The sequence below is a fragment of the Triticum urartu genome, chromosome 7A (assembly GCF_056163025.1).
Source record: "Triticum urartu cultivar PI428250 chromosome 7A, HENAU_Tu73, whole genome shotgun sequence".
In the NCBI taxonomy this organism is placed as follows: domain Eukaryota; kingdom Viridiplantae; phylum Streptophyta; class Magnoliopsida; order Poales; family Poaceae; genus Triticum; species Triticum urartu.
Window position 1 is genome coordinate 747,306,518 of NC_141879.1, and position 14,181 is coordinate 747,320,698.

At 43.9% G+C, this 14,181-nt stretch overlaps 2 protein-coding genes across 3 annotated transcripts; one reads left to right on the forward strand and one right to left on the reverse strand.

The window, feature by feature from the left end:
* Positions 1-266: 266 nt before the first annotated feature.
* Positions 267-6,680, reverse strand: LOC125519598 (putative disease resistance protein At1g50180). The gene is made up of 4 exons (XM_087531895.1): positions 6,160-6,680; positions 2,485-2,845; positions 506-952; positions 267-398 (listed from the first exon to the last, which is right to left on the reverse strand). Exons 1-4 carry the CDS (start codon positions 6,555-6,557, stop codon positions 381-383), a joined length of 1,224 nt encoding a protein of 407 aa, XP_087388021.1. The 5' UTR covers positions 6,558-6,680; the 3' UTR covers positions 267-380.
* Positions 3,346-6,124, forward strand: LOC147962730 (uncharacterized). Of its 2 annotated transcripts, XM_087531893.1 has the most exons (2): positions 3,567-3,762; positions 4,386-6,124. In XM_087531893.1, exons 1-2 carry the CDS (start codon positions 3,682-3,684, stop codon positions 5,982-5,984), a joined length of 1,680 nt encoding a protein of 559 aa, XP_087388019.1. In that variant the 5' UTR covers positions 3,567-3,681; the 3' UTR covers positions 5,985-6,124. The 2 variants fall into 2 exon arrangements, with proteins under 2 accessions (XP_087388018.1, XP_087388019.1); XM_087531892.1 differs by having other exon boundaries at positions 3,346-6,124.
* Positions 6,681-14,181: the final 7,501 nt, after the last annotated feature.

Here is a 14,181-nt window from a genome sequence, read left to right on the forward strand (position 1 = left end):
GCGGAGGCGTAGGCCAGCCTTTTAGCTCATCGAGCTCGGGGGAGAGGCGACCGGCGACCTTGGCACCGGGAATGAAGGTCGGTGTCGTGCAGCGGCTCTCCTGGACCGCCTCAGCTCCATCTCATAGACGGCCGACGGCACCGGAAGATGAGAAGGCGGTGAGATTGACGGAGGAGCGAGGGGACATTGGAGGAGAGAGGTTGTCGCCCATGGCATCGAAGGGAGGGGGGGGGGGGGGGGGGGGGGGAAGGAGGGATTTGAGGATTGGGAGGAATGGGTTCCAGAATGAACCGTGAGGGGACAGGGGTGTGGGGAGCGAGGAGGGTGACAGATTTTAGATGAGAATGAAGATGAATTCCCCGCGCCCTTCAGATCTGCAATCACTCCCTAATTTCCACCTGCACAAAAAACAAAGCACTCATAAGACAAGCGCAAGTATAGACAGCAATGAAAATGAAAGATGTGGCAAATTAACCATGCTTAAGCTGCGTATAAGTATGTATACCTCGCATCCTTTCTGCTGCAGCTCCTTTCGAGTGCTGTCATCTTCAGAAATTTGGGGCATATAGTATAGCTTCAGGTGACCGAGTGCAGCAACCCCACGGGGAGCTTGCTCATCTTCTCGCACCCCCAAAGTGACAGGTGGAAGAGCTTTGGCATTGCCCCGTCCTCCATCCTCCACTCCTCGGTGGAAAAATGATGAAGTTTCTAACTCTTGCAGCCGAGGGAACCCTTGGGAAGAGCAGCACATGGTCTGGCCTTTGTACCCACCCAACTCCAACACCACCAGGCGGGGAAATTTCTCCAGGATCGGCATCGGGTCTTGTTTTAGGACATTGGCAAATAGAACAAGACGACGTACGCTTTGTGGGAACTCAGCAGGCAGCTTATCGAGCACACCAAATCGGTAGAGACAAATATCAACCAGGTGAGGCATGTTTGCAAATATGTTGAGCACCTCCGCTGGTATATTGGGGTTCATGGTCAAGGATAAGGTTGTTAGTTGATTCAGCTGGCCCAAGAAAATCATCATGTCATGCCAGCAGCGGAAATCAGTGCCAGCATTACCAAGATCCAACACAAAGCTCTGTAGCTCTTTTGGCTGCAGTCGCACACTCCTTGCAGGTGGCGGTGGAGAAAGAAAAACAATTGCGAAGGTAAACATGCCTTAGAGTAGGGATATCCCAGAGAGTTTGGTACTTGTGAGTCCGATGCCCAGTTCTTTAGTTCTATAGTCTGCAAGTAAAGGAGTTTTCCAACTGAAGAAGGGAGCACCACACTTTCACAATATCTCAACCTAACCAATCTTAGGTGAATGCACGCACCAATTACACTCGAGAAATGTTTTAGTGTTGAATATTCAATGCAAAGAACTCTCATGAATCTCAACTTAGGAAAGGACACTGATTTAAGTTTAAAGCCAAGCAGACTTCGGACATTAGGCGTTGCAGGTAAAATCTGATCACTCAAAGTTTGAAAACTAAAATGATAAGACATCAAGTTATCAGACGATGATGATGCACCAGCTTGGCCTGCAATTTTTTTTTGAGTGCATTACATGTCAGAGAAAAAGCTAGCCGCATAAAAGGACATATAGTAAATTTAAAAAATGGAATCAATTAATACGAAGAAACCAGGGGATGAAACCTGGCCTGCAGTTTTGTCGATGGCATCAAGAAAACCATCTTGTCTTGCCTCTTCTATGCACCAGTCGTGTAAGATATCGTGAATTCTTATTCTCTCTATCCATCCATGTGCCCTACTTCTGTCAACAACTTGTAACAAGCTTCTCTGAGCCAACTCGGTCACATAATTCCGTGCTGTTTCTTCTATTATATGCTTTGGTGTATGTGGAACGAAGTTTTCTGCTATCCATAATTCAATAAGATCCGACACAGATATTATGTAGTCTTCGGGAAAAGCAGCAAGATAGAGAAAACAAGCTCTTAAATAATGATTTGGCAGGTCCTTGTAACTGCGAGCCAGTATGTCCCGCATCATCTGTCCATTCTTGGTTGATGGCCAATCAGAGAGTATATCAGACCATATCTGTGCATTCAGATTTTTTGATAGATAAACCCCCAAAATTGCAAGTGCAAGTGGCAATCCATCACATTTCTTTGCAAGCTTTCTCCCAAGTTTTTCAAACTCGTCCATATCACATATGACAGACCTTTTGTATGATGGTAAAGCTTTGCAACTAAATAGTTCCCAACTTTTCTCTTCATCTAACTTCTTCAAATGATGAACATAGGTTGGCATTTGAACATGGTTAGCAACATCTTCCTTCCGGGTGGTTAATAATACTCTACTACCATTAGTTGCATCTGGAAAAGCTTTAACCCTTTTATTTATCTGGTCCCATGTGTCGGTTTCCCACACATCATCAAGAACTACCAAGTATCTTTTTTGCAATAGAAAATCATGGATCTCCTTTCCCACCTCATACTCATTCATCTTAGCAATTGACTCATCTCTGCCCCCCATTATTTGTTTCATAATATCCTTTAGTAAATCAATGCCCTTGAATTTTTGAGATACAGTGACCCAAGAAGTTGCCTCAAAGTGTTGTTTGACACTAGATGAAGTGTATACTTTTCTAGCGAGTGTTGTTTTTCCAGCCCCACCCATGGCAACTATGGAGACAGCACTAAGAGTTATGTCCTCTTTGTCAACTAACTTGCCAACTATTTCTTTGTACTCATCCCCAAAACCAACAAGGTCAATATCTTCATAGTTTTGGTGCATAATACCATAATCTTGTGGATACTCATCCTCAATATGAACCTTTTCTAAATCACTATTGTCCAAATTGATTTTCAGACGGTTTGCACCATCGGCGGCGCTGAGGGTATTCGTGTGTATTCGTATGAATACCCATTATTGAGCGCAAAAAAAATTAATACATACTCCCTTCTCTCGACGCACGCGCCCACCGCTCGCTCGTTCGGTCGTTCCCCAATCCCCCCACTTCCCCTGCTCTCGACGCACGCCGCACGCGCCTACTGCCCTAGCCGCCCAGCGACCCCCGCTCACCGCCCGCCGCCCCGCCCGCCCTCAGCCGCTCAGCGCCGCCGCCCGCCAGTGCTCGCCGGCCGCCAAGACCCAGCGCCGCCAGTTCTCGCCGGTCGATCGGGGGCTGCACCGACCGGACTGCATCGCCGCCCCGCCCCGGCGCTCGTCGGACGCCGGCTGCCCCGCCCCAGCCCCGTCGTTCGCCCCTCTTCTGCTATTCATCAGTGTCCAGTCCCAGCCGCCCATCGCCCGCCGCGGCGCCGCCCAGCCCAGGGACCAGCGCCAGTTTTTCTCCCCCCTGCGGTCAGGTACAGTCCTAAAAAAAACAAAATGTCAGTTTTTTAGTTGATTCGATTTTGCTTACCTAATTATTGCAAGTAGTTGATTTAATTTGTAGATGCTAATTTCTTCCTTGTTTTGTTGTAATGTAGATGAAGAAGAAGAATGAGACTGGTGGTGGCAGTAGGATTTTTGCATTGTGGGAAAAAGCTTCAAAAGCAAAGAAGATTGATGAAACGTCTACACCGAATCAGAGTGCAGCTGCATCGGGTACTTGTACCTCTCATGTTCAGCTTGAGAGCAATTTGCAATTGGCGTTAGTGCAAGCACCGAATGCGGAACGTGAACCGGAGAGCAGAGAAGCAACCCCAACCCCAATTGTAAAAGATGCTGAAACAAGTGATGCAGATGATGACCCAATGGAAGCAGATTTGGAGGCACTCGAACCTGATCCTGGGAAGCGGATTCCCATCTCAATGTATGCTGTCAATGACCAAGATAGAGTAAGAAGAAGATATATTGAGATGAAGCCATGTCAACCAAAGAATCATAACTTTGAGTATACAAATAAAAGTGGAGTTGACCGTCGCTTTTTCCGTGCTTGGTTTAAAGAATTTCCATGGATTGAGTATAGTGTGGCAAAAGATAGTGCTTTCTGCTTTGTTTGTTATTTGTTCAAGGATAAGACAAAATATCCCGGTGGAGATGCATTTGTGAAGAATGGATTTAGGAACTGGAACATGAAATCGAGATTGAAGAAACATGAAGGTGAGGTTAGTAGTGCTCATGCTGAAGCTCAAGAGAAGTATGATATGTTCACTACACCACAAGCATCAATTAGGGAGTCTTTTGCTTCAAACACCTCACAATATAAGGCTTTGTATAAGCAGCGTTTGACATGGACACTCAAATGTTTGAGATTTCTATTGCACCAAGGCTTGGCATTTAGAGGACATGATGAAAGTGAAAACTCACTAAATAATGGAAATTTTCTTGAGCTTTTAAATTGGCTAGCTGGAAATTTTGAAGAGGTTGATAGGGTTGTTCTAAAAAATGCTCCACAGAACTGCAAGATGACTCACCATGATATACAACATGAGCTAATAAAATATTGTGCACAGGAGACTACAAAATTAGTCATTGAAGAACTTGATGGTGGCCACTTCGCAATACTTGCAGATGAGTCTAGTGACGTGTATCAAAATGAACAGTTGGCAGTTTGCTTGCGTTACGTTGATAAGAAAGGAAGGGCTGTTGTAAGATTTCTTGGTCTTGCTCATGTTCAAGATACTACCTCTTTGACACTTAAAGCTGCTATTGAGCAAATGCTTATGAAGTACAATTTGACCTTTGCAATGGTTCGTGGACAAGGATATGATGGGGCTAGCAACATGAAAGGTAATGCTAATGGCCTAAAAAAACTGATTATGGATGAGTCTCCTTCTGCCTATTATGTTCATTGTTTTGCCCATCAACTACAATTAACTCTTGTTGCTGTTGCCAAAGAGAGTGGTGATTGTACTTGGTTCTTTCAACAACTTGCACACTTGTTAAATGCTCTTGGCATGTCTTGTAAAAAGATGAGAATGCTTCGTATAGCTCAGGCTGAGGAACTCATTGATGCATTGGAATTGGAAGAAGTAGAGACGGGGAGTGGGCTGAATCAGGAAATGGGTTTGGGAAGGCCATGTGATACACGATGGAGCTCTCACTTCAAAACCGTGAACCATGTCATCTGTATGTATGGTGCAATACGACGAGTCCTCATCAAGATTGGAAAAGAGTACCATGGTGCGGAGGCGCAAGCGGCTCTAAGCATGTTGACACCATTTCGATCATTTGAGTTTGTTTTCATGGCACACTTGATGCAAGAAATATTTGGATACACAGATGAGTTGAGTAGAGCTTTGCAAAAGCAAGACCAAGATATTGTTCATGCTATTGAGCTTGTTGATATCACAAAGTATCACTTGGAGGGTTTGAGGACTGATCCTGGATGGGATGATTTTCTCAAAAAGGTCACATCTTTTTGTACAAAGCATAAGATCAAAATTGTTGATATGGAGGGTCCTTACTTTCCCGCTGGCCGGCCTAGAAGGGGTTTCTTTAATGGTGCAACGAATTACCATCGCTTCAAAGTTGATATGTATGTGAGTGTCATTGATAGGCAAATTAGCGAGTTGAATGGCAGATTTGATGAGGTAAACACAGATCTACTTTCTTGCATGGCAGCATTTTATCCACTTCGTCTATTTGCTGCTTATGATCAAGAGAAATTGGTTAGGCTTGCTACAAAGTTTTATGCTAATGATTTCACAAGTGATGAACTGGCAAGACTTCCATGTCAACTAAACATGTATGTTACTCATGTGCGTAGAGATGAAAGGTTTCAAAACTTGAAGAATCTGTGTGAGCTTTCAGTTATGCTTGTCGAGACAAACAAGCATGAACAATACTATATTGTTTACAAGCTTCTTAAGTTGGTATTAATTCTGCCAGTAGCTACTGCTAGTGTTGAAAGGGTGTTCTCTTCAATGAACTATGTGAAGAATAAGCTAAGGAGCAAAATGGGTGATGATTACTTGAACAATTGTTTGGTTACATTTGTTGAGAGAGAATTCTTTAATCAAGTAAAGGATGAGGATGTCATCAATCTCTTCCAAAAAGGCGATCGTAAAGTTATATTGTAAGATGGGATATCATCAATCTGTCAAATAAAAGGTACTGGTGTCTTTATGTTCATGTATAATTAGTATGGTCTGATGCATTAAAAAATTACTATTGTCGCACTGGTGTCTTTATAGTATATTTAGAGTATTTTTATGTGCCAATGAATACCCAGCCTCAAAATCCTGGCGCCGCCACTGGTTTGCACTATCAGTTATCTCACTGATCTTCCTTTTTACACGCTGTATTTCAGCACCAATTGTGTGAAGGGTAATCAGGTCACTTGGCAAGCGAGCATACCTCGAGATGGCACCCATGAACCCCTTCTTGAGCCTGTTTCGCTTCTCCATGTAGTCAGCCGCTTCAATGGCATTCTGGGCCTCGTATGCCGCATCCCTGATCTGGCTGACCCAGGTAGCCACAAGCTCATCTCCTGATCTCCTTTTGGTGTCGGCGGATTTAAGGTAGCTCTTTAGCCGCTTCAGTTCATCCTTCAAGAATCCCACTTCAAGGTTGACGCCGCACAGGAATGTGGTCTCCTGGACTGCAAGGGTGCTCACGTTGCCAAGCACGGAGCCAATGGCCGACTCGGCCATTAGTTTCTCCGGGCTCTCTGCCCTCAGAGATGGAATGCTTGACGAGGGATGAGTGGGTGGAAGAAATTGAGCAGGTGTGGCTGACCAGGAACGATTTGATGGCGTCTGGTATTGTATTTCTTGTTGCTTTGAGCTTGGTTGTATATATAGCAGAGCAGATTCAGCTCAGTTCATGTAAATAAGGGAAAGAATATGGTGTGCTTCCGGGGAGGGCTAGAGGTTCTTTACCTTTGCTGTGACATGAAGGCAAGGTATTAGTAAGATGCATGCAAAGCAAAGAAGCTCCCCACACCTTTGCTTGAGTCGCAGTTTTAGCATCATTCAATGGCATCTGCATCCAGCCCTGGCAGATGCTTGTCCTATGAACTTTTTGCTTCCCAAGGTGTCATCTGTTGGGTGCCATGGCCTTCTCGTAGTGGGCCTCATGGTCTCGTGACACACACGGTGACAGCGACGCAGATTGGGCCTCGAGCACACACCAAAGCCCACAAATAATTGGCGCATCCCTTCTCGTCTCCCCTCCCTTCTCCTCGCTTGATCTCGCGTTGGTGTCTTCTGACGCGAGGGTCGATGGTGTGCAGGATTTGCTCGTCAGCCTGAAAATGTTGGAACCACTAGTCTCTACTCCTTTGTTGATTTGGTTTGTGTACCATTATAAATACGTCATAGGGGAATCACTGCCCTCTGAATTTATGCTCCCAGGGGGACAAAATTTGAATGAAAAATATGAATTCATAGAAGAGGACAGTATTGCTGATCCAGAAATACTATTATACAAAAATACTATTGCAAATCTCACCTCATCTGCATCAGTGCATGGATGTTGTAGCATTTGCTCCTTCTGAATATTGGCCTTTAATTTGCTCAGTATCTTCCGGCACATGCATGGTGCAGTAATCTCTTTTCGGAACATCATGCTTATGCTTGTGCTTTCTAGGTGTTGTTTTGCTGGAACGTTTCAAGGAACGACCGAAAGAAACCTCACTTGATGCAACCGTTCATGATAGACTTGCACTATAAGGGGATCCTGATGGGGATATTACCATCAGCAGTAGCGTTTCCGTGGTGTCCAGGTGGCATTTTCTCACAGCATACATACGCTGCATTGTGTTCAAATTAAACACATATACAACTTGATTTCAATTTTTGTTGAAACCAAGGAAAAAAATAGCACGCTATGCAAAAGAGTGCCGCCCCTTAAAATACGCGATGAGCATGCTATAGCACGCTATATCGTACTATTAGCGAGACACTGTACACTGATTTATTTAGCGAGACAATTCTCTACACGTTATAGCTTCTATTAGCGATGCTACAATGCGTTATTTTTTTCCAGTCATTAGAACGCTTTAGCTAAATTTAGTCAGATCAATTATACATTGGTTCCTTCTTATTCTGAAACTTGCTATAAGTTTCTGAAATCTTACGGCTCTTCTTGAAGTTCATTGCATGGTAGTTATGGTCACTACTGGAATCAAACCCTATGCCGAGTACTAGAAACACTCGGCAAAGGGCCAAAAACACACGGCAAAGGCTTTGCTGAGAATTGTTCTCGGCAAAGACCACCCGGCGTACACCTCTCAAGCAAACAGCACTTTGCCGAGAGCCAATGCGTAGGACAAAGTGTGTCTCAGCAAAATAAAGTGACTTCATGGCTGTTGGTTCCGTCTGATCTTTGCCGAGAGAACTTACAGTCAGCAAAGTGGGACACTACTGAGTGTCTCACTAGGCCTAACTGTAATAGACCAGTTCATCAACTACTACTTACCGAGCATAGCTCTTGGCAAAGCCACAACCAATTGCCAGCGCATGCTTCTTTGCGAGCATCGCTCTCAGTAAAGGTAGGTCTTCCGAGTGCTTTTGTCAGTAAAGATTCGTTGCCATTATTGTTTCTGCCTCTCTTTCATCAATCCCTGCACCAAAAAACAGATATACAATACACAAGCTTCATATGAGGTCCAACAAACTCAGAAAGGGCTTTTATATGGTCCACCCAAGCTTAACAAAAAACTCACATAAGCATTATATAAATAGTTCACACAAGCTTCATGTGAAGTCACAAAGTGGTTCTCTAGCACAAGTGCCTACTTACTAAGAAACAAAGTGGTCATTGCATGTTTACATGCGGCCACATGATAAAAGAAACACCACAACTAGGACGAATCGAAAGAGAAATATCAAGTTCTTCAATCCACTCAACCCGATAAGCCGTTTCTGGCTTGCACCATTACCTAATTCAGTGTTTCTCTTCTGGTCAAGCACACACTGATTGTAATGATTCTCTTCCTCCTCTCTACTATTGAACTAGTCGTGGGAGTTGCCTGGGTAATGAAGTACTTGTTCATTGAATGCGCACCATGAATCCTAGACTCCTCGACACCTACCTCTGTACACCGCGTATTACCACCTCTTCAAAGAAACAGAAAAAGATGGCAGAGAAGGAATGCAAGGTTAAAATAACTAGCTACATAACTATATACACAGAAGCATACCACTTAATCCACGTAAGCATTCATCACTCATATATCCGACGTTGCCGTTGCCATTGATGTCGGGGTTGGTGTTGACGTTGGCGTTGACGCCAAGCAGTGGGGTTGGTGTTGACGTTGTCGTCGAAGTCGTCGAAGAGGTTGTCGGCGTCGGGGAAGAAGTCGTCGTTGGGGAAGTGTTCATTGGCGTCCGTAGCGTCCATGATGAAGAAGTCAATAGTCGTGCAGAGCGCTCCCCAAAAACCTTATCACCCTTCTTCTGTACAAGACTCAAAGAGGTGGAATTTCGGAGGCCTATTGTCCCGACGTATGATGCACGCGCAAGCTCGGGTGGGGAAGAACCTTGCAGTAGCACAGTGGTATAGAACTCGGTGGTGGAAGGGGCTATCTGATGTGTCTCTCTGGAGAGGAGTGACCTCTCTTTTATAGGCACATGAGAAGTAGGCAAACAGGCAGCGACGGGAGGTGAAGCAAAAGTGGGAGACGAAACGAGCATGCAGCAGTCGAAGGGTGCAGCGTTCGTATTCAATCTCCACTAGAGAAAAAGGTAGTGACCTTTCGTATACCAGTCATGCGTAGCGAAAATTTAGACAACGACGCTGTGGCACGTCGTGACGAGGCGTGGGTGGCGGCGGGGGAGGAGCGTGCGTGAATGTCTCTCTTGTTCTCATCCTCATACACATGGAGAAACAAGTTCCCTTATAAGGAGGTCCAACTCCCACTACGTGAGCAGTATGAGACTAAACTTTTATCCCACCTCTTGCCTTGCATTAATGGGCTGAATGGGCCTATAGGATTCATTAGAAATTCTGAAAATGCTATTGGACTGGCCGAAAAATAGATTAAATTCCAGCATGTTCTGTTCAAGAAATAACTTTGGTAGACCGATGAAGCTCCAACACTTTGGTATGTAATAAATAGATCATCACAGCAAAATCCCTAGTACAATTATCGTATCGATTCTCGGTGCAGCAAAACGTGCATATCCATCTAGTTTAGGGTTGAAGGACAATTTTATTCCAGCGAACCCTATCCCACTACGCAATCATGTGTTTCTCAATCTTGTTTTCCAGCTCATCCTTCGAAGCTCTGGAAACCTGGTCCACGAGCACTCGTTCCTTAACAAACACGAACGTCGGCATGATCGAAACATTGAACTTGAGAGCAAGTAACTATTTGTCACGTAGATATTTTGTTAGCACAATAAATAATAATCTGCGCAGACGGTATTCTGTAAACAGTGTCATAACCTTGATTTCGTCAACATCGACCTCTAGGAAAGTAACATTTGTAAGCTTCTTGGCAAGGTCATGGAAGACTGGAGAAATGAGGCGGCATGGCTCGGACCATGTTGCACTGAAGTAAACCACCACCTGTTGCAAGAAGGAACAGGTCAATATGAATTTGACAGAAATGTCGAAAAGTGTCGCTCATTTACACTATTGCTATTTCTTTGGCAGTGACTACAAAATTCATATGTGTCGATATGGAGAAGTGTCGGTCACTTACAAGAAGAAACGGGTAAATATGAATTTGGCAGTTACTAAAAGATTTGGTCAATATGTCCAATCTTAGACAAACGCTAATGGACTTTTGTGAGCTCCGTGTATGAAATTTGTGATTTTTTTCACTACGTACCAACTAGGAGATGCGTGATTACAACAAAATAGCAAATCTTGAGGAAACCAATGGAAGATGAACAAGTACTAATAAGAAAGTAAACAATTATAAAAAGGAATTACAAAAAAAGGAAAAAAAGAAAAAATGCAGTAAAAAAAGTTTCAGAAACCTAGGTTCCGAAAACCGGTAAAAACTATCTCGAAACCTTTTAGAAGGTTCCCAAACTGGCTGAGAAACAGTTCATGAACCCGTCCAACTCAAGCGAACACGCTCTTACTAGGCCGTCCCAGCTTAACGCTCGTAGCGACAGTGACGCGAATCTTATGGCTCACAATAAGGGATAAATTGAAATCACTAATGAAGAAATACTCCTTTCAAAGATGACTTCCACCTTCTCAGGTTGCGATAAGTGGCGCATTGCTGTGCCACTTGTCGCAACCGGTGAATTTTCCATTTTTTCGTAGATCTGTTCATTCAAAATGTTTTCTCTCTTAAACCGTGCATCCAAATCTCAAACCGTTTTCACCGTTGGATTCCCCGCGTCAAGATCTTCAAAACTAGATCCTATATTGATAGGTTTTGACAAACTTTTTTGTCAAAAAAAACCGGACGAAAAAACCACACTGGGAGCACTTTTTTTTTCGCTTTACGAAAGCAGTTTCCGAGAGGAACGGCCGTGCCCCTCGCGGAAGCAAATCCGTGCCTCTCACAGAAGAAAAACAACGTAAGGAAAAACATGTATTTTTTCCCGCATGAGGTAATCTATGCCTCTCGCGAAAAAAAGAAAACACGTTCTTTTTTCGTTTCCGAGAGGTACAACTATGCCTCTCGTGGAAGTAAATCTGTGCCTCTCGCGGAAGCAAAACCGTGCTTCTCACGGTAGAAAAAAGGAAAAGAAAACATGTTTTTTTCTCATTTCCGAGAGGCACGGCCGTGCGTCTCGCGGAAGCAAAACCGCGCCTCTCGCGGAAGAGAAAAAAAATGTGTTTTTCGTGTGAAAAGTTAAGAAAGGCCGGTGAAAAAACCGAAAGGGCAAAACAAAAGAAGGAAAAACCCCATCTAATAGGCCAAAAATGCGAGCGGAAAAATAAAAAAAATCCAAAGGAAGCGCCCAGAGCGTGACACGTGGCGACGGTTGAGAGCGCGCCAAGTGGCGTGCTCGCAGCCCACCCCAAGTGACCCTTGGCGAGGCTCCCGAACGAGCGCTCCTCAAATAGTTACTCTTGGGATAAATAGCATTTTTTAGTGGACTAGAATAATGCCCGTGCGCTGCAACGGGATATAACTATCCTAGTAAGTTAGCTTGTCATTTATCTGTCAATAATAATGTGATTGTGTAAATAAATGTTCGTCAAATTCTGATCATGAATTACCTTATATTTTGATTGAAAGTTTGGTACTCCCTCTGTTCACTTTTATAAGATCTTGAAACATTTCAGATAATATGCAAAACAACTTATTTTAAGTTGTCCAAAATGACTTAGAAAAGTGAACGGAGTGAGTAATGGAGGGAGTAAGTAAATTAAAGTGGAATTGGTTTAGAAGGTAAGTAAATTAAGGTGATTGATTATCATATATATGAAAGGTTGTGCGAAGGGATGGTGGAAAGAAAGATGAAATGAAAACCTTACGTTTTTTCTAAGTAGTAGATATACTAATGCGATTGTGTAAATAAATATTCATCAAATTCTGATCACGAATTACCTTATATTTTGATTAGAAGTTTAAAGTAAATTAAAGTGGAATTGGTTCAGAAGATAAGTAAATTAAGGTGATTAATTATCATATACATGAAAGGTTAGACGAAGGGGTGAGGGAAAAAAGGTGAAATGATAACCTTGCGTTCTTTTTAAGTAGTACAACTAATAATGCGATTGTGTAAATAAATGTTCATCATATTCTGATCATTAATTACGTTATAATTTGATTAGAAGTTTGGTAAGTAAATTAAAGTGAAATTGGTTCACAAGGTAAGTAAATTAAGGTGGTTGATTATTATATAGATGGAAGGTTGGACGAAGGTGTGGTGAGAAAAAAGGTGAAATGGGAACCTTACGTTCTTTTTAAGTGGTAGAGATAAATAGCATTCGAGTGCGTGCATATATACCTCATGGTCTTGTGAGAATGAAGCCCACAAACACGACAAATCCCTTCTCTCCCCCTCCGCTCTCTCCTCTTTCTCATGGAGACACCACGCCCCGCGCTCGCCGCCGGCGAAACCCCACCTCCGGCTGCCGCAGAGAGCAGCGCCAGCACCGAGGAGCCTCGGTGGCTTCAGCCAACTCCGAGCCATTTTAGTATTTGATGAGTTTGGCTGAAGAAGTTCAGTTAAATTGTCATACTGATTGATTATACATGGTACCATCATATGGTGAAACTTGCTCTATGTATTTCGTCGAAACCCTCCTGCTCTTCTCGAGGTTCATTACGATGCAGTTATGGTGTGTTTGTTTATGATGCAGGTGCTATGAAGAGACTGTCCAAAGTAACAAGAAGAGAAAAATGAGTGACAGGAGATAGCAGCGAGCAGATTGCTACCATTTTCCTACTGCTAGTGATCTAGTGCAAACACCCAGTGCAGGGAAGCATAAATAAATACCAGACATCAGCTCCTCCTCATTGGCTGAATCTGGTTGTTGAGAGTCAGGATGGCAGGTGCTACACAAAGTTTGCCAAGATCTCGTCACAGCAAGAGGCAGCGATGCCGGCGATCCCTTCCTCCTCATCCTCGTTGGATGTTCTCTACTTTTGGCATCTGCTTGACCCTAGGGCGTGCAGTGTCTTCTCAGATAAGTCCCAAACGATGGTAGTTCTGCTCGGGTGTCTGGGCTCTAAGCAAAAGCATCTCAAGAGATATGCCGATCACTACACATCCAGGGAGTTCCATGGTGTGACCTTCACCCTCCCCACGTCCGAGATTGTTAGCTATAACGTCAGAGGGAAGGCTGAGAAGAATGTGGGGATGCTGTGTCCGGGAGGGGAGTGAGAAGAAGATAGTTTTTCATACTTTCAGTAACACGGGCTGGCTTTGGTATGTGCACTCTATTTGAATTTCTCGCATCAAGAATTAACTGAAACCTTGGGATTTGAAGCTTAGTTGTGCTTTTTGTTGCTGTTGTAGCTATTTCGGGTTATCCCAGCAAAGTCAGTGGAGTCATTCGTGGAGAGGCAACAGAAAGCAGGGTCTGAGGTGAGGTCGTGCAACACTGTGTCGTCCCCTCACGTCGACCACTACCGCAGCAATCCGGGGCTCTACACCTCTCAGCTGACCAACTTCCTGGAAGACTGTGCTGGGCCGCCGTGAGGACTCCTCGTCGTCGTCACCGTCTGCGTAGGGTGTTTCTGCAGCAATACCAACATATTTGTTCCTGGATTATACATCGACTAATTATACATCTGACCCAATTTACTCATTCCTTTTTGTCGGTTCGCTTGTGAGTTTACTTTAGGAGGCACAACTGTAAAAAATGTGAGAAGAAAAGCAAAACAAAATTGTGGTTATCAATTGCCGTTGA

Coding starts and splice junctions, on each gene's coding strand:
- LOC147962730 (XM_087531892.1), top strand. CDS start 3,447: ATGAAGAAGAAGAATGAGACTGGTGGTGGCAGTAGGATTTTTGCATTG.
- LOC125519598 (XM_087531895.1), bottom strand. CDS start 6,557: ATGGCCGAGTCGGCCATTGGCTCCGTGCTTGGCAACGTGAGCACCCTT. Junction 2,846..6,159: donor ATAACTGATAGTGCAAACCA/GTGGCGGCGCCA, acceptor GAATACCCTCAG/CGCCGCCGATGGTGCAAACC. Junction 953..2,484: donor ATATTATGAAACAAATAATG/GGGGGCAGAGAT, acceptor GCGGAGGTGCTC/AACATATTTGCAAACATGCC.